This window comes from Candoia aspera, chromosome 9 (assembly GCF_035149785.1).
Source record: "Candoia aspera isolate rCanAsp1 chromosome 9, rCanAsp1.hap2, whole genome shotgun sequence".
NCBI lineage: Eukaryota > Metazoa > Chordata > Lepidosauria > Squamata > Boidae > Candoia > Candoia aspera.
The window spans coordinates 17,287,137-17,308,434 of record NC_086161.1 but is presented as its reverse complement, the minus strand read 5'-3'; the positions used below and the strand labels follow the sequence as shown (position 1 = coordinate 17,308,434).

Here is a 21,298-nt window from a genome sequence, read left to right as displayed (position 1 = left end):
AGTTGCAGCATCCCAGGGTCATGTGATCATCATTTGCAACCTTTCCAGCTGACTTCCGACAAGCAAAGTCAATGGGGGAAGCTGGCTTCACTTAATGACCATGTGATTCACTTAATGACCACAACAAAAAAGATCATAAAATCGGGCACAACTCACTTAATGACTGCATTGCTTAGCCACAGACGTTCCGGTCCCAATTGTGGTTGTAAGTTGAGGACTACCTGTAAACACTACAACAACAAATTGTAGATTTGTTGCCTTAACAACAAATTGTTGCCAGATGCCTTAACCTGATGCCTGGAGAAAGAGACAATTCCATAAGAGTTGCCCAATAGAAAACAGGACCAGGACTGTTTAGATTTGCGTGGGGGGATGCTGTTCCAGAAGGCATACCCTGCAACCAAGAAGGCACACCTATGGATCCCATCTGATGTTTTTTCTTGATAGACGGGGCCCAAAGGTTGTTGACTCTCAGCTCTTACAAGACAAAATGAATAAAGATGCTGTCCCTAACTGTTTTGTATAATGATTCTAACCAGTGCTACCAGTTCTCATTCGACTGGATGAATGAGAATTGACTAGGTAAAGAGGCCAGCAAAAGGGGCAGCGTGAATTACCGATCTTTCACTGTACACTCCCTTTCTCTAGTGATCTGCACCCATCCTGGCTTCCCACCCTGGATAACATCCCCCCAAAAGATAACCAAAGAGAACACTAGTACTATGGAATTTTTGCAGATTAGAAAGTGTGGGCAGCCAGGGAAGCGGCAGAATTGTATAAAAATGGGTCTCTCGCCACTTTGAGCATTAAAGGTTCCTCAAGAAAAACAATTTGTGGTTTTATATGGCACATAGCCATAAATGCTAAATTAGAATATGTGTTGACAAAACATGGCTGGGATTTGCCTTTTGTATAGACCCATGGTTTAACCATGCTTTATTGAATAAACTGTAATTAGCCACATTCACATGCCACAATAAGCCAAAAGCAAGCTATCTTTTAGCATTGCAAGATATGTCAACCTAACATCTCTTCCCCATTTTACATTTATCCACTACAGAAGTCTGTAACACAAGGAATTTACTATAATGAAAGCTTTCCAAAAGAGTAATCAAAACAAAACAACATTCTTGTTACCAGTATCCAGGGAAACAATTATTTCTCTGTGATGCAGACTTCAGACTTATTTATGAAAAGTGTGTCTAGATAATATGACAGATTCTGGGGAAACAGAACTGTCTTTCTCTGTATCAAGATCATTCACCATTATCACTTGTGGCAATCATAGTGTTTGTAGGGCTCAGCTGGAGGAAGATCTCTCTCTTTACCCGTTCCTTACGTCTTACCAAAGAGACCCAAAATTAAACCTGCGATGACCTGCATGCAGAACAGGTCTCCCACCACTGGCATGCAATCTCTTCATTCAAGGGCCATCCATCTCTTCCTTTTGCTCATGAGTTTGCCTGGGACTTCTGGAGGGGCAGTGTCAAAAGTCAAGATGGTGACTACAACTGTGTGATCAAAGCCTGGACCTTAATTTACATTTGTTGGGTAAAAACAGAAACTATCTATACTTAGGAGTATAGATTATACTTAGTACAATTAGGAGATGGTTCATTTGAATCTCTGAATCAAACCAGTTACTGAATTCAGTCGTCAAAGTGATGTGAAACATCGTGTCATGGTTTGATCCACAAAAGCCCCTTTTTCCAGATTAAATTCATTCCTCAAATCAAGTCAACTCAACCATTTGAACTGTTGTGCTAAATTGAATCCTTTTGCTGTTCCAGATCAAAGCCCCTTTCCAAATCAGAATGAATGACACTTTGAAGTCAGTCAACAATTTGAATCAGATCAGAATGATTGGCACACCCTTAAATCCATTCAAAAAGAAAAATATTAGAGTTAAGGAGTAAGACAGGTCAATGTTAAAATTATACATTAAAAAAAAAAGACAGGTCTAAGCTTGGCACAACACAGAGAGAGGTATTTTTAATTTTTTCGGCATATATAATTTTAACCAGCATTTAAAAAAAAAAAATCCCAAATGTGTTCTAGAAACAGGCCTTTCTGCATCACCAGCCAATCTACAACATGGAGAGCAGACTGTAAGTGCCTGGGAACCTAATGTAACTAAAGTCATTCTTTAGGGCAATCTGGTCCAAGGAATGTAGGGCTCTGCATTTTCCTTTAGCAGAAACTGGCCTCTAAAATAAATAAGTTTATGTTTTAAACAAGGGTGACAATATTAATATATTAATTAGTAATATATATTAACATACATGTTTATGTTTATACACACACACACACCAACCTAGAGATGCAAACCAAGGTCACCCTGTTTGGATTGGATTACATCCCCCATTAAATCCCTCCATGTTGAAAAAGTCTGTCTCAGAATTTTGAGTTTCAGAGGGCCCTTGAATCATGAACCATAGTGGCCCTGCCTTCTGACATTACCCAAATACCAACAAGACCTCCCCAATACAGATAGTGCTCACTTAATGACCAGAATTGGAACCAGAATTTTGGTTGCTAATCAAAGCAGTCATTAAGTGAATCCAACCTGACATTACAACCTTTTTTGTGGCAGCCCTTAAGTGAATCACTACAGACGCTAAATGAACCACATGATTGTTAAGCAAATCATGCAGTTCCCCATTGATTTTGCTTGCCAGAAGCCAGCCAGGAAGGTCAAAAATGGCAATCATGTGATCACAGATGCTGCAATGGTTATAAATGAGAACCAGTTGCCAAGCGCTCAAATCATGACCACGTGACCGCAGGGATGCTGCAACGGTCATAAGTGTGAGAACTGGTCATAAGTCTTTTTTTCAACACCGTTGTAAGTCCAAACCATCACTAAATGAACAGTTGTTAAATGAGGACTACCTGTAAGAGGAAAATAGAGACAGGACTAAATAGGAATAGTGATTTACCAGCTCACCAAAATAAAGGGGTAAATACGAAAGCTATTGCAGCGGGGCATTTAACAGTGGCGAGCATGACACTTTGCTAGGCGTAACAGCACGTACCCTTTCTCTCCTTCTGTGTTCGTTTTTTTTTCTTTTCCCCTGAATTCCTTGCCTGATTTGTTCACAGTCACCACGACTGCAATAAGCTGAGTGTTTAAATAACAACTCTGGAGCCACAGTAAAGATAGAAAATTATTGCTTCCTCTCATGGCCAAATATTAAACACAGCAGACACCTAATGACTCTATTACTCTCCAGGGAAAGTGTTTTATGAACAATGGAGTCCCAACATACGGGCCCAGCTAGGGCTTGCAAGCCTCGTTATGAGCTCACTCATCCAGCACAATTTACAAGCCGGATGGAGTCCACTTGAAAATCTGAGGGGAGGGGGTTTAAAGACACACATGCCCACATGCACATGAGGAAAAAGGAGTCAAAAACAAACCCCAGTTATGTTAACTATGTAAATGAAATGCTTGGGTCTTTGTGGAAATCAAATATAATGGTGAAGAAAAGAAGAGAAGAGAAGTAAAAGAGGCAGAGAAGAAACAGAGGGAGATCTGGTCTAATTTGGATTAGCATCTAATTTGCAGTTTGGGCAGAAGGTATGAAGAGCAGAGAGTGTGTCTAACTATATTGCAACATCCTGGCATGCATTAATTTATTTGTTTAAAAGGTTTATATAACTACCCAACTCATGTAGCCATGACTCTGGGTGGCATATATCAAATAACACCCCCAAAACAATATTACAAAGAACACCCCTACAGTGTCAGCAAAAAACAAATCCATAAATGAACATATCAACAACATACAGCTCAGACTTACCAGTCATACACACCATCACTTTGAACAGAGTTCCTCAGCCTTGGCAACTCTAAGCTGTGTGGCCTTCAACTCCAAGAATTCCCCAGCCACCAAAGCTTTGCTGGCTGGGGAATTCTGGGAGTTGAAGTCCACACAGCTTAGAGTTGCCAAGGTTGAGGAACCCTGTCTTAGAACACAGGCTTATCTGTCATCTCAGCCAACACTAAGGGGAAAAGCCAAGTTTTAAAGCTTTCCTAAAGGTTAAATGTATCAGGGCCATCTGAATCTTGGGTGGACATTGTTCCACAGGGCAGGCACTGCAACAGAAAAGTCCCATTAAATTTAATTAATTAATTTAATTAATTTAATGATCCAGATAAGTGTAACCACGTGTGTAGCCTTATATCGGCCTAAAATCATTCATTATCAGGCTATATTCACCAATCACACTAAGCTGAACTTTGTTTTTGATATAGTTTGTTGAATAAGCCACAATTAGCTTAGCTGACAGACTTTGCTTATCCAGAACCTACAATGGCTGCCCTTTCACCAAGATCAAATCAACCAAGTACACTTAGGCTTAGCGTGACATATGAACCCAAACCTTAAAAATTGCCTCATACAGGTCAGGAAAACAAGGAAAATAATTGCCAAAATAGAGATGGTTGTTGTTTATTCGTTTAGTCACTTCCAACTCTTCGTGACTTCATGGACCAGCCCACACCAGAGCTTCCTGTCGGTCATCAACACCCCCAGCTCCCCCAGGGACGAGTCCGTCACCTCTAGAATATCATCCATCCACCTTGCCCTTGGTCGGCCCCTCTTCCTTTTGCCTTCCACTTTCCCTAGCATCAGCATCTTCTCCAGGGTGTCCTGTCTTCTCATTATGTGGCCAAAGTACTTCAGTTTTGCCTTTAATATCATTCCCTCAAGTGAGCATTCTGGCTTTATTTCCTGGAGGATGGACTGGTTTGATCTTCTTGCAGCCCAAGGTACTCTCAGAATTTTCCTCCAATACCACAGTTCAAAAGCATCTATCTTCCTTCTCTCAGCCTTCCTGATGGTCCAGCTCTCACAGCCATATGTTACTACGGGGAACACCATTGCTTTAACTATGCGGACCTTTGTTGTCAGTGTGATGACTCTGCTCTTAACTATTTTATCAAGATTTGTCATTGCTCTTCTCCCAAGGATTAAGCGTCTTCTGATTTCCTGACTGCAGTCAGCATCTGCAGTAATCTTCGCACCTAGAAATACAAAGTCTTTCACTGCTTCTACATTTTCTCCCTCTATTTGCCAGTTATCAATCAAGCTGGTTGCCATAATCTTGGTTTTTTTGAGGTTTAGCTGCAAGCCAGCTTTTGCACTTTCTTCTTTCACCTTCATCATGAGGCTCCTCACTTCCTCCTTGCTTTCAGCCATCAAAGTGGTATCATCTGCATATCTGAGATTGTTAATGTTTCTTCCAGCGATTTTAACTCCAGCCTTGGATTCCTCAAGCCCAGCTTGTCACATGATGTGTTCTGCATACAAGTTGAATAGGTAGGGTGAGAGTATACAGCCCTGCCCTACTCCTTTCCCAATCTTAAACCAGTCAGTTGTTCTGTGGTCTGTTCTTACTGTTGCTACTTGGTTGTTATACAGATTCTTCAGGAGGCAGACAAGATGACTTGGTATCCCCGTACCTCTAAGAACTTGCCACAATTTGTTATGGTCCACACAGTCAAAGGCTTTAGAATAGTCAATAAGACAGAAATAGATGTTTTTCTGAAACTCCCTGGCTTTTTCCATTATCTGGCGGATATTGGCAAGTTAGTCCCTAGTTCCTCTGCCTTTTCTAAACCCAGCTTGTACATCTGGCAATTCTCGCTCCATGAACTGCTGAAGTCTACCTTGCAGGATCTTGAGCATTACCTTACTGGCATGTGAAATGAGTGCCACTGTTCGATAGTTTGAACATTCTTCAGTGTTTCCCTTTTTTGGTATGGGAATATAAGTTGATTTTTTCCAATCTGATGGCCATTCTTGTGTTTTCCAAATTTGCTGGCATATAACATGCATTACCTTGACAGCATCATCTTGCAAGATTTTGAACAGTTCAGCTGGGATGCCGTCATCTCCTGCTGCCTTGTTATTAGCAATGCTTCTTAAGGCCCATTCAACCTCACTCTTCAGGATGTCTGGCTCTAGTTCACTGACCACACCGTCAAAGCTATCCCCAATATTGTTATCCTTCCTATACAGGTCTTCTGTATATTCTTGCCACCTTTTCTTGATCTCTTCTTCTTCTATTAGGTCCTTGCCATCTTTGTTTTTGATCATACCCATTTTTGCCTGGAATTTACCTCCAATGTTTCTAATTTTCTGGAAGAGGTCTCTTGTCCTTCCTATTCTATTGTCTTCTTCTACTTCCATGCATTGTTTGTTTAAAAATAGAGATTGGATGTATATAAAAAATAGTATATCTTTTATAGATGAAAATTTGAGGATGTTAGTGGCAGACTGCAACCCCCTTCCTCCCATTACTTTATGTGGTTGCTTTTTAAACACAACTTGCACTTCAAACACTTTTGGGCAACAAGCAGACTTGGAATTCTGAGATAATATCACCATCAAAACATTAATATGGCATGGGGCCAGGTTACCTGAGGAACCACCTCACCCCTATTACATTGACCTGTCCCATCCAGTCAGACAGAGGGGGCATGTTACAGACCCTGTCCATGAGGGATTGGCAATTGGCAGGGTCCAGGAAGAAAGCCTTCTCTGCCGTGGCCCCTGCCCTTTGGAACAAGCTACCCCCAGGGGTAAGACAGGCCCCCACTCTCCCAGCCTTTTGGAAGGGAGTAAAAACTTGGTTATGCCTCCTGGCCTGGGATGAGAGGGGAGACAGTTATTCCTGGGGGTGGTTGGCCCTGTGAGGGTGCCAAGGTTAAGATCTTCCCACCTAGAATTTTATATTTTATATTGTATATTTATATTTTCAGGTATTTATATTGAACTGTTTTGGAGATTTCCTCTTTTTACTATTTGTAAGCTGCCCAGAGTCATTGTACGCAAGACAGGCAGCAAAGAAAATAAATAAATAAATAAATAAATAAATAAATAAATATTCTGAGTCTCATTGAAGAAGATCTGTCCCTTATCTGTATGAGACAGCCATACAGATAACCATACCCACTAGGTCTTTATCTGACTTGATTAAGCCTGTTGTGGAAACTCAGCCTTTATTAGACTTTCTAAACTCAATGAGACACAATAGTCACACACTCTTATATCCCACTGATTTTAAGAGTCTGCTCCTAACATGATTTAAACTAGGTACACACCCCTTGTTGTGGTTGATGAAGCCATGAGTGAACCCATCCAATCAATGCACTTTTTCAAAACCTACAAACAAATTGGGCATAAAAATCTAGAAATCTTTTAAAAATAGGTAATATATCCATTGAAATTATTATTTGGTTGAATTGCAGAAGAAATAAAAAAGCATCTATAGGAAATAAAACAAGAGGATGAGGAAAATGAAAACATAGAAAAAATAGAAGCAATAGGGTCTAAAAATAAATATGAGGAATAATAAAACGTAGTCCAGAAGTTGCTTCCAAAGTTGAAATGTTTTAACCTGATAGAAGGAGAATATATGGGGAATAATTGAATCAAGTTCAAATCCACTTGACTTTGATTTTAGTTAAATCAATTTTCATTTTTATTCTTGTCCCACCTGTTTCACTGCCTTCATCCCACCTACTTTTTCATGATTCAGCAGCCGATATCCAATGTGACCCTCAGCTCAGACTCCAAAACTAGATATCTATAAGAGTCTATCTCCCCCTACCACCACCCATTATTTAATTCTGTAGCTTCCAAACCATTAACCACCTTCTCCAACCTAAAGTCTTGAACACCTCTAATTACCAACCAGAAATTGGAAATCTAGCATATTTGGAGAGACACTAGCTGGGGAAGCCTGAGGGTAGCCTTGGTGAGCAATAGTCAAGGAAAGAAAAGGGGGCCAAATCATAAAGTAGGTCTTTGACAGATGCTCAAGTGTAATAGTTTGAAAGGAGGACTAGAGATTGCATTGCAACTGGGAGATTTACCTCTGAACTTTGTTCTACTTTCAAACTATTTTTAGAAATGCAAGCTACTCAGAGGAGCAGCAGAGAAGCTGTGTTTCTATTTTCTAGACTAAAGCAGCAAGCAATTTGAGGTAGGGAAAGGAGACGTTGCAAGCAAATGTTTTAAACTTGCAGAAAAACCACATTAGATTTCCTAAATGTGTTGCATTTTAGCCTTCTCAGTCAAAACAAGGTGACCAGTTCACCAAACTGAATGATTTCAAAGTCCAAGTCAGGGATGTTTTGTTAGCTAGCGGACACTCTAAGCATTTCGAAGGACAACAATGGATGCACAATGGCACAAAATGGAGAGAGATGGGATTCTTTTCTTCTCCTTGGATATTTTTAAAGGGGGAGTATGAGAGAGAGGTTTATTTTAATTGTTTTAAGGTTACTTTAAGGTTTATGACCACTTAAGGTAGCCTTTCTCAACCTTTTGACCCTGGAGGAACCCTTGAAATATTCTTCAGGCCTCGGGGAGCCCCTGCACATTCAGGCTCAAATATAGGCCGGAAGTTATACAATTATTATATTCACTTCATGGGTAGGCATGTACATATACATTAATAGTGTTCTTAAACTAAGAATAAAGAATGAAACTTACTTTTTTAATGTGAAGTTGCCCGAATTTGAAATAATTTTTTAAATAAATCGTGATCTCCCAGGGAACCCCTAGATACCTCTTGCAGAACCTAAGGGTTCCATGGAACCCTAGCTAAGAAACCCTGCTTAAAGAAAGGATTCTGATTCAAAATGATGAGGGACCACAACCACAAAAGCAGGATTTGCAGGTTATACACTCCTGTTCTAATGTATCCAAAGAAGGCTTCAGATTTCATTTTAAAGGTATCTTTCTAAGCCAAAAGATTAAACAGAGGTTGCTCCTAAACTGATACTGAGTATAAGATCCATCTCTTTGATAGGGATTTGTGAAGTTATATCCATATTTCTAATGTATCTAACCAAGTCTTCAATAACTGTGAAAACTAATTGTAATTGTTTCTGCTCTTCCTAGTTTAATATAATGCATAAACACAACTAGCAAACACCAGGTCTGCCACCAAAGTCATAAGAAAGAAAGAAATATTGCTTAGCTAATCCCCTTAATGCTTCCAACAGAGGGGTTTTAAAAAGTGTTTTGCCAACACAGTATTCTGCATTTCATTCACCTGTTCCCATTACATGATGAATTAAAAAAGAGAGAGAGAAGAAAACTCATTTTCATAGGTGAGGTGATGAACTCTTCTTTACTCACAAGGTGACCAAGGCTTGTGTAAATCTCTCTCCACTGGCCTACATCCTCCCTGGCTACCCTGGAGATAAAGGAAATCCTCAAGGAGGGAATTTCTCCCTTTCAGCTTTTTTCAATCCAAAAAGTCTGGGCAGCCAGGAATAAGGCAGAAAGATGTGCCAAGAAACATGCCAAAGCTCAAAAACACATCTGAAAAAAAAATTCTGAAAAATATTCTAATGCATCTTAAAGAAAAGACTGAAAAATGTTAAGTTTCTTCCATAAGGGAAACCATGTTTCAGGAAACTGAAGGACCAGTTCCAGCAGATAACATCAGAAGTGTCTCCTGGAGTGAAAAACATGGCAAAGCTATGTATGACCTATATAGTTCTCTCTACTCAATTCTTTCAGTTACCACCTTTTTTTTTCCTTGTCAAGATCTGCTTTCCTTTAGGGGTAATCTCTTACTCTAGGTTTCCTACCCAACTTTAAACTGGGAGTAGGCCTGGAGGCAGGGTGGTTGTTGAACCCCCATCAGTTTTTCTTTGGTATGTTGTGTTTGTTTCTTCCAGACGTGTACAATCATGGTTAATTTTAAAAGAAGTATAAGCTACCCAGAGTAATTTGGAGTCAGCCAGCCTCTACATTTAAATAAATAAACTGAGTTCTTGTTTCCATGTGTTTCAGTTGCAGACAGGATCTCTGAATTTCAAGAGCGTTCATCTGGGTAGACACACATAGGATAACAATATTGTCTTTCACTGCTGAATCTTTCCAGCAGCCTTATATATTCCAGTGGGGTATTAATTTAAATGTGTTTGCATGCTTCAGTTCTGGTACGCTGGTTTTGCTGGTACTGATAGATATTTTAAAAAAATGAAGTAAGAATAAGCATAGGGAATATTAAAAAATCTAACATTACTGAAATGAGAATTCATCTTGGTGTTCCTGATTGTGAAAAACAGAATCATCCCGCTTGATTCTATGCAACCAAAAATGGGGAGAGAAAAACACCAAAAATATATTTGAGTCCAATTTGAACCCAGATAATACAGAATCTAACAGGCAAGCTGCCCCTTGGTTCACCTAATGCAAGGTTTTTCTTTTATAGGTTGGTTGCACAAACCCATGATGGAGTTTGTTTTATTCCAGCATAGTGTTTGTTGAACTCAACCACCATGATTTATAAAACAGGACACAACTGGAGTTATAAAACTTCATCATGCCCCCTTATTAGTTTTCCCCACCCATACCCTCCAGAAGTGTGGATTAATAACCAGAAATGGCCATTCTGGCTGGGAAATTCTGGGAGTCCACCCCACTAGAGGGCACCTGCTTGGGGAACTTGCCATCCCTCCGCACATAGGTTGCACACTCAACTTACTTAAATCTGGCTAGTGAATTCAGCCATTTTCTGGATTTGCATATTATATTGAACCAGAAACTAACCCAAAAGGATGGATTTGAACAATATGCTAAGACATTAAAAAAAAAGATTAAAATTAACCAAGCTTGGCATGTAGATACTAATGTATCTACTAACTAGAGCATTACTGTCCTGGTTAAGTGTGTTGTATGAACACAGCCAGAATGTCCTAATTTAGATGAGGTCTAGCACATGAAAGAAAAATCATGCACTCAGAGGAAAGCTTAATTATCAGGGCAGTGTGGAGACAAGCAATGCATTGTGGTAGGGATTTTTGTTGCCAGCCAACAAGACTGTTGAAGCAAGTTGGTGTTGCACCCTAATAACATCTGGAGGATTATAGAATGTCTATCCCAGTGGCGCTGCGAGTTAAACCGCTGAGCTGCCGATCGGAAGGTCGGCGGTTCGAAACCGCGCAGCGGGGTGAGCTCCCGTTGCTCGTCCCAGCTCCTGCTCACCTAGCAGTTCGAAAACATGCAAATGTGAGTAGATCAATAGGTACCGCTTCGGCGGGAAGGTAACGGCGTTCCGTGTTGTCATGCTGGCCACATGACCCGGAAGTGTCTATGACAACGCCGGCTCTAAGACTTAGAAACGGAGATAAGCACTGCCCCCTAGAGACGGACACGACTGGACTTTACGTCGAGGGAAACCTTTACCTTCACCTATCCCTTCCATATCATATTACAGGGTTTAAGGGTTGTCTTGCACTGTTCCACATTAATGGATAGAGCCCCATTTCATGGTTATGTTAACACCATGGCTTTTAGATCACTCAGCTGTATTTATATTTAGGGTTATTTTTTGTTATTGTTTTTATTGTTTTATATTATGACTGTTTTACTGTTGTTAGCTGCCCAGAGTCACTAGTTTGAGATGGACAGCAATATAAATCGAATAAATAAATAAATAAATAAATAAATAAATATCAGCATATTGAAAATACTGTAAATAAATCAGCTCATCGGCCAGCTCAACCCATTTTCTTTTCCTAGTGAAAGAAATGCACAATCAACAGACATTGGGGTCATAGGGTCTGGATCACAGGGCCCTGCAGCCTAAGGGGGCTCCAAATTGAGTGTTACATGTTTTTCTTTTCTTTTCTTTTTTTTAAACAGTGGCATTGTCCCTGATGCTCAAACTCTCTTAAAAGGGAAAGGAAAGAAATAAAAGACATTTGGTCAAGAAGAGGGGGTTGAAGCATTGGGATGGAGCATACAGAAGTATATGGGGTGGACGGCATCTTGTCCATCTCATTTCCATCAGTACCATTGACCAAGATGAAGACCGGTTGCTACAAGACTTCATCTTTCTTTGTATGGCATTCAGTATCCAGGAATCTCTAGATACTATACCACACTATCACTACTACAAAACAGAGAGTTTTATAGGCACCTTCTAATTAGAAGGCCTTGTGTGCAGTTCAAGCATTATGGATTGTCACTGTTTTTGCTTGCTTGTTTGTTCAATGAAACATCTTGGACCAATCCTTCCCCCTTGATTTCCAAGCCATGAGCTCTTCATCAAAGGTGCTGTCTGCCACAGCAGAGCTTCCTCCTGGAATATGAGATGGGGGAGTGAACCAAGCCACCAGTAGCTGCACACAGAAGACAGTGAACACTTAAGCTTTTTGTTGTCCCTGGGCAGTTTCCACTTCTAGGGTTATCGCTTTAGATAGGAAGGTAGGTAGAAGGGAAGGAGGGATGAAGGGATCCAACATCCTTTAAAAGAGACTAAGACCATCATTTATCAAATGGCAGGACAAAGCACACCAACTTACCAAATCCTTGCAAAAACATTTCTGGCTACTAAAAAATTAATTGGCACCAGATGGCACAACAGCCGCTTGTCACAGAGCCAGGCTCGAGCCACAAACAAAAGCCTTTTGCTCCATGGAAAAAGTCAGAAGATCACTGGAAGATCAGGAGGAGAGAGCAGCAGGGGTGGCAGGCCCCTGAAGGTAGGCGTGGAAAAGACAGGGAGACACTTTGATTGTCTGACACTACAGCAGGTAGGAATGTCCTTGTTGGGCACAGAGAAGAAAAAGACAGCTAAAGAAGATGCAGAGAACAGCCTCAAACATGCCACCGCCATGTCAGTTCAATGTGTTTACGCTACTGAAAGGCACTGATTGAGTCATCTTATTGCATCAAGCCATGGTTTGCTCAACCAGGATTTATCAGATAAATCACAATTGACTGAGTCCATACATTGTAATAAGGAAATCTAGGTCCACAAAACATGCTATCCTAAAATCAAGGAAAGCACATGGAGGCTTAGTGCAATGTGTGAACCCAGTCCCTCTGCTCAGTGGTAGAATACCTGCTTCAGTGGGATGGGGAGAAAGTCCTGTGTGAAACCCTGGAGAGCTGCTATTAGTGAGAACAATCCAGTTTTCTCCAATCTAATGCTTTCCAAAAGGTTTGGATCACAGATACCAGAATTCCCCTATCAACCTGGCTACAGAAATTCTAGAAGTTTTAGTCCTAATGCACCTGAAATGTACTATTTCAGGAGACAATAAAGTGGACATTATTGAACTAATCAAATCAACACTCTGATTTGGTAGAAGGCAGTGTCTTATGCCTTCAAAATTGTTATTTTAGGCAAATGCATGCAAGGTGTCACCTCCCCCCATGTCTTTATTTGCATCATAATGGTGAGTGCTTTCTTTTCTGCAAACACTTTCTTCCATAGTTTGTCTGCTGGGGATTCCTCACTACATTAGATAATATTCCAGAACAGACTGCAGAATGGAGCAGACCAGAAGAAAGGCTGAGATCTACTGGGAGATTCAGAGATGTGATTCAGTTTGAATTCTGAACTTAATTCTCATATGTTTAATTCCTTAAACAGCTACTGTGTATGTCTTATTTGCAAGATATTTTGCTTTAGGCAATTGTAATTTTTAACAAAATTACTATTTTAAAAAAAGGAAAGTATTTTGCTTTAGCAAAAAGTTCCAGGATTGAAACATCCTCTGACGGAACAGCTTAATGGCCTTATACAATATGCTTTTCAAATAAAAATAACAACCTTAGCTTTTATTACAATGATATACTTTGACTATTCAAGGAAGGAAAGGTAAGCAGCACCAACTTTAGTAGGCACTGGTATATCCTTTCAACCCTCTTCCTATTCTAAATGACCATTGCCCACCTCCCAGATGTCATGCCCTAGATTTTGTCCAGGGTCCAACCCTAACTTCATTGTAAGAGGATCTCAGGTAGATGAATGATAGATTTGCAATGCATGAGCAAAGGCTTCTCTTTCTCCATGATCAGAACCAAGGTCAGTCATGGATTTCATTTGCTATTGCAAATTGCCTCTCTTTTAATCTTAGTCACCTCCAGAACAGAAGCAAATCCCCTTCCTGCCTCTCCATATGCTTGTTTTAAGATCTTTTCATAGGTGCTCCTCCACAATGTAGAGGAAGGAAGACCAGGACAGCTAATCCCACCCATTCACATTGCATTTTTTGCTAAACTAATGTTGGATGTCTATGTTATGAGGGGTTTTTTTTTATCCATTCAAACATGTCTGATTCTCGGAGACTGCCCGGACAAATCCCTGCAGTTTTCTTGGCAAGGTTTTTCAGAAGTAGTTTGCCATTGCCTCCTTCCTAGGGCTGAGAGAAAGTGGCTGGCCCAGGGTCACCCAGCTGGCTTTGTGCCTAAGGCAGGACTAGAATTTCCAGTCTCCCAGTTTCTAGCCTGTTGCCTTAACCACTAGACCAAACTGGCTCTCATGTTATGGGTAATGGCCTATAAATATACAGAATAAAGTACAGTGGTCCCCATTTTTTAATGGTAAAGATAAATCCTTTTCAAAGGATAAGAAGGTCACCAGCGCTTACTTTGGATAACTTATTTCAGTGGTACATGGCTAATGAGAGTTTTATATATTCCAGTGGGAATAAAGCTCACTGAACTGACTTATTTTTGAAAAGGCATACAATTATGTTACAAACCATCTGGAAATGTTGCACATTGCATCCAATGCAAAAAATATAAAATGCTCACTGGATTTATAATTGCGGTGGCCTTGGCTTTTGAGAAGAAATTCTTGCTAATAAAAATTAAGAGATGGACTGAAGGGCTCCAACTGCATTACTGGAATGACAGATGCTGCAGAAACATTTTGTGCTGCAGAGGAATTTCTGGATGGCGTTCAAGGGGAAACATGTTGAGAAGATGAATCTGAGCATTCCCACCAGATATTCTCACTGACCCTGTCCCTGGCTAACTTTTCTAAAACTGGAGAAAGAGAAGAGGCATCCGTCTTTCTCAAACAATGCTCACTCATTCACAGTACTGGATGGTTCCTCCTAGGTGGGCTTCATCAGATGCCAGAGTTGGAGAAGGGTGGAAGCAATTAGAAGAAGCAGGGGAGGTGGGCTATCTTCTCCAAAAGGAGACTGAACATGGACATAAACTCTATTATATTCAAGTTCCAGTGCTGGCTAAAAAAATCACTTCCCACAAATTATAGTGGACACCTAAAAGTGAGATAACACATTTGAAAACATGAGGATCATCTAATCTGCCCTGAAAATCCATGCTCCCCCTGCCAAAGAGTCTTCAGTTCTACTATTTCATTCAAATTTCAGATGGTATTTCTAACTCAGTTGAAGGTTGGAATTGGATGAGGGTTGTGATGATCATCTTAAAACAGTGTCTCTCAATCTCAGAGCCTTTAAGATGCGTGGACTTCAACACTCAGAATTCCCCAGCCAGCATTCTGGGAGCTGAAGTCCACACATCTTAAAGGCTCTGAGATTGAGAGACACTGTTTTAAAGCATCTCTGGTTGATTTGGGGGTGGGGGGAGGGGTTGCCTGCACTTCCCAATCTAAAAGACTAAAGGTTTATTACGCTTATTTTACTACTTTACTCTCTCCCAAAATGTGGAAAATAGCACTTGCCACAATAATCCCCTGACAACTTTCAGTGATCTTGAGAGGATCTGCAGGGCAGAAAAATTGAGCTGGGAAGCTCATGAAGCCTATGAGTTGCACAACCCTAGATTAACCTACCTGGGTCAGGGAGAGAAAATTGAATACAAAATGAAACTCAGTTATTCTTCAACATTCATACCTCCCATTACTTCAAATATGTTTATTTCCATTTTATTTAAAGGAGAGAAAAGGAAGAAAAAACAAAAAAGCAAAGTAAAAGCAACAAAAAACACATTATATACAAGAAATACCTTTCAACGTAGTGCTTAAACAACTCATCATCCTTACATTAGCCAAAGGCCAGTTCACAGACAGAAAGCAAACTTTGATCTGTGATCCATTTTTCCAGCATTTTTATGCTATCCCACATGCTAAAAAAATCCATAGTTCTCTATATAGTGATAAATTCTGCATTAAGATTGTGTAATTTGGAAATATATCAATATCCTTTAATTGTAATGATCTTTGTAGCACCAGAGCAACAATCTAATGGAAGTCTAACCAACCTGGAACATTAATAGAACAAGCCAATATCGTATGTGCAAGAATCCCCTAATCTATTTTACCCTTCCAACATAATGAAGCTGATAAGCAGCCTTTTAAAAACATTCTCTAGCACATTTTGTAGATATGAAAACGGCTTTCATTCAGTCAATCTCTTCTTAAGATCATAAGAAATACACTTAATATTTTTTAAGACTCTTTGCCTTGATTCACTAATGTAAAGTATTCCAAATCAGTACTGTATTCCAAAATTCATGGAAATAACTAGAAGTACTGAAGGTGAAAGTGAAAGGTCCCCTGTGCAAGCACTGAGTCATGTCTGACTCTTTGGGGGGACACCACTTTTGCAATGTTTTGTTGGCAGACTATAACTACAACTATGTAACTATAAGTAGAATTAGTAGTAGACGTTTTATGGTCACGGACCAGAATTCTACAAGATTAAAAAATAATTAAAATAATAAAACAGTTTCTATTTCAAATAAAATAAAATAAAATACAAATATAAAATTATAACTAAGTCATTGAGGCAATCAAGGGACATCTAGCTTTATGGATAGTATAACAGAATTTAGCCACATGCAAGGAAACCGAATTGTGCTAGTCTCATAACAGGAAGTGTACATAAAATAAATCAGAATTGTCTGGGTGTCTTGCCAGATAGGAAGTCTTAAAGTGGGCCCTTATGTCCTTATAAAAGGAGCAAATATAATAGGAATGGGCTCAGGATTCAATGTCTCCTTCTTCTCAAGGGCAAGATCTTAGCTCATGAAGAATTTTCTGATATTTGCCCTTGAGAACAGCTGTTAGGAGGACATTGGAAAGTACTAATGTTAGTGCTCCTTGGAATTTGGGGAGAGTCATTTGCTTTAAGTGTCTTGCAGCCTAAAATAAGGGGCTTCACTACTCAAGAACATGATCTGGGGTAGGATAGATTGATCCAATTGGCCCTCCAAGTCTCTAGTGTGTGGCTTGAATGCAGTAAGTGCTTGATAATAGCCCATCATCAGAATGCCCTCCTTGAGAACCCATTGTGCTACACATTTTTGCAGGGATGATCCTTTCCATGTTGATTCCTAACTACCACATGTAACTAGTCACTTATGTGAGATGGGCAGCTATATAAATTCAATAAACAAATAAATACCATCTGCAGTGAACAAAGAACCCAGACCTTTGGGGAAAAACAATATCTATAGCCTGTGGGCGATAATAAAGATCTATGCATCCATTTCCATTTCAGTTAGACCTTCTTCCCTCCTTAATAACATGTTAGGGACACATGGGGCCACTTTCCAGAGGGATAAAGGAGCTACATGGTCCCGAATGAGCACCAGACAAAGTTACGTACATGCCTTAGTCAGACGTAGCTTTACTACTTCTGGAATATGGTGTACCCCTCCGGTGAAGTGCAAGGACCATTTTGCTGCAATGTTATGCTGATCGTTCTGCATTTTGAATTACATAATTTTGGTTGCTTTGTGTTTGAAAGTGCTAGGAAAAATCAGGCCATGTTGTACTGCCTGGCCTTTTAGCCCCCAGGCATGTGCAGTAGGTCACTTTCCTACGATCTTTATTAAGAACTTCATTTTAATGTAATCTCAAGTGCTTTCTTAAAACAATAAGTGACTAGGACACTCAGAAATCATTTTAACCCAACCAATGCTTGTGATTGAAGTGCTACATCATCTGTATACAATAAAGATTACAATATGCTTATTAGCTTTTGGGGGGGCGGGGGGGAATGCTCAAAATTACTTATTTTGGCCACAAGAGGGGTTATGTACAAATGGAACAGCGGTGGAGGCAAAATACATTCCCGCCTTACTCTTCTTTAATTTGGAATGTCTTTAATATAGTGGCTTTCTGGGCTACCAAAAACTTTTATCCTGGAGTTCTCTCGTGGAGTTTGCATATTAACAGAAGTTGCTATCTTTCTCTTGTAGCCTGCATGAATTTAACCACAACTTTGTTCTGGAAATGAGATCAAATGTCGCCCTGAAGTCAACGAATATAGTGCATAATACAGAACCTGGCTCAGATAAATATTTTGGTTTGATGTTGAAGTACAAGGATGTAGTCAAAGACAGAGTGTCCAGCTCTAAAGCCTGCCTGCTTATTTGCCAAATATGCTCTGAACTGACCCAATTGGACAATTATTATATAAGTGTTTGGCATAAAGCTTACTTATTATGCTTAAGAAGTTGGTGGGCTGGTAAGTAGCACACAAGTTTTGATCGCTTTTTTCCCCATCATAGTGATGATCTTCCATTATTTATAAAGGAATAGGATAGGCTTAGGTTTATCTAAAGCACCCTCTAAATGCTCATCATCCGGGAGTTGTATGCAATTCTAACACATCTGGCCCAAATTGTGAGCTGAAGAGGAATTTTAGTTTAATATCATGCAATTTCACAATTTTAGGCAATCTAAATTCCACCTGCAATATTATGACAAGGGATATTTCAGACAAGCCAACACAAATGCTCACATTCATGAGCAAGTCCACAGATAGAATATATTGGGTAACTGGTTGAAAAACTGTGAACGGTACACAAAATTGCAAATACAGAAATGTTTATGCTAGATTTAACATGCATCAAGATACGTGCAGACTTGGGGGGGTGGAGGAATCTCAAACAAGTATGAAAATAGATAGCCAGCTTTCCAATGAACACATGGAAAAACAGAGAGGAATCAAATTTGACAAGTCTGCCTACCTGTGACATCACCTGCACATTTTGTGCCTATCTCTGTATTTTGTAGCAAGAGATTATTATAGTAAGGATGTTCGATCAGAGTCTAGCCTGATTCTCTTTGCTTTTAGTATCAGTTAATAAAAATGAAGGGCATGAGATGGTCGTTGCTTTTCCGCTTCTATGCAGTATGTCTCCCTTCCGAATCGTTTCAATTGCAGGACATCAATAAATCACCTGAAAACTAAGCATGCTATCTTTCTTCAAAATCGTGCACATATATGGGCATTTAGTCAATTAACAAATGACAAATGGATAGGATTGTTTGACATACAGTATCTAAGCCCACTTCTTCTACTTTCATAGCAGCATTAAATGACACCCCACCTTGAATCATGGTTGCGGGTGTGCATATATGTTTCTATAAGGGGGTGACAAAGAGAGAAGAATTGGAGTTGTTTGAAAGGATTTTTTTTTAACTCTGTGCCCAAATTTAATATTGACAAAATATTGGTAAACCATATCTTCTCCTAGAGGCACTCTTCAATTAGATCAAAAGCTATAAATGCTAAAACATCTGCAACGCATGACAGCATCCTCAAAACCAAGTATTAACTATTTGGAGGGGAAAATCTAACTAAACGTACAGCCATGGTTTTCAGAGACAAGGCACTACTACAACCTCAGCTGGGGCAATTTCCATCTTGCTTGATGGAACAACGTTATGGATTAAATATTCACCCATGTTCCTAGAGGAAATAAGAGTGTGACATTTTGTATCAACGAAGGGGAGGAAAAAGGGAGGTTGGCTAAAGCTTATCTTGTGCAACAGAATACAGATATAAGCAACTGATGTCTTGAACAAGAGCTGCTGTCTGTCTGCTCATACATGATCCCAGGAAGAGGCAAAAAGCATAGTCATAGAGAACTTAGATGTTCTCTATTAGATGTGGTGTTTGAAGCTGAGGAGCAAAGAGCAGCCTGCTAATTGAGGGCTACTTTGCAGCACTCCACTCCCACCTCAACTGCTTTGCTTCCATGCTTCCTCGAGCAGGAATCCTTTCAACCTGTATTACAAGCCCCACAGAATGTTGACATGCAGCTTAGACTGAGGTTGAGATTGCCCATCAGTTCTCCAGGTGGTGACAAACTTTCCTGCCCTCTGAAAAAACAAATGCATGGTTTGTACAAAACTATGGTATTATGTTTTTCTTTCTTTTGTACACTGCTTGTGATCATGGATGAAATTTCAGAGGGAACTTTCTCCCAATCATTTGGAGAAGAATTGTTTCTGTGGAGTCCTTGGTGCTCTCTGAGCCTGGTGGTTTGCTTGCAGACATTTCATTGCAATAGTACTGAAGATGTTGCCTAGTCAGGCAATGAAACATCTCCAAGCAAACCACCAAGCTCAGAGAGCACCAAGGACTCCAAAGTTCAAGCCTGAGCTACAGATATTCCCTTCTATTAGATTTGTTTCTACACACCTCCTCCAAGTATACACCATTTTCTAGGAAACTTTTGAGAAGAGAATGACAAACATCAACAGTTTGCATGCATTTATTCTGCCTGTGCTGCAACAGGCTCAGGATTGATGGATCACACCATTTCATTCTTAAACCCATGGTGGATTTGGGGCTTGATAAACTTTAGAAGTTTGTTACCTACCCATGCCTCAAGTTAGAGCAGAACATGAAAAGTGTTTTCTGTTTCAATCCTAGTACCTCTTAAGATTTTTTTTCCCCTACACAAAGAAGTCGCTCTGGTTTTGAGACAAACAAATGTGAATATGTAACAGTTTACATAAAAACCTATTATAGCTCTAAGACCTGAGGGTTTCAAACTTGGCTAGCAACTTTTCCACAAGGACATGACTGCAGCTTCATTATTCAACAATAGAGAATTCCTCACTTATCCAGCTGGATACCATCCTTCACTTCATGGAGAACATTCATGATACTGTTATACAAGGAACTCTTCAGCAACCTTAAATAGGTAACTAGGGCACCTTAGGTAACAACAACAGCAACAGCAGCAACAATATGCAGACATTCCTCTGAAGGAAGTCCAGATCTTTGAGAGCACTTTTCAAAAATATGGCATTGCACAGGCGTTAACAGTGTCTTACAAACAACATCAAGATGGTTTAACTTGCCCAGCTGCAAGCGATACAACAGGCTGGACTTTTTGGTTGCTTTCTTTCAAAAAAAAAATGGAGGGATGTCTCCTACCTATCGATGATCACAGGATCTGAGGGAGTCTCATTACGATTTCCACAACTTTTCTTTTCACAGCAACGACTGATGATGGAACAAGCACAGAGAGAAAACAGTTCAGTAGGTATAACAAGTAAATATAATTGCTTTTAGGGTTTTGTTCTCACTTACCTGACTCCAAGGGCAGGCATGGGGCAAGGGAGAAGGTCACAGGACACTGTTCAGTGTCCATTTTCACACCGTCTGTAATGACTGCCTATTCAAAATAGTAATCAGACTCACACAGGTTTTCTATGGATATCTGATTTAAGAATGAATAGTAGGCAGAAACACAGGCACAGCTGAGAATACTAAGAGAGCGGGATTTCT

At 39.9% G+C, this 21,298-nt stretch overlaps 1 protein-coding gene across 1 annotated transcript in view; it reads right to left on the bottom strand.

Moving 5' to 3' along the window:
* EBF2 (EBF transcription factor 2) overlaps positions 1–21,298 on the bottom strand; it is a 233,625-nt gene that overhangs the window by 188,580 nt on the left and 23,747 nt on the right. The window contains exon 6 of the mRNA XM_063311109.1: positions 20,945–21,013. Within this exon, the coding sequence (XP_063167179.1) occupies positions 20,945–21,013 (69 nt within the window). The remainder of the gene's footprint in view (positions 1–20,944; positions 21,014–21,298) is intronic.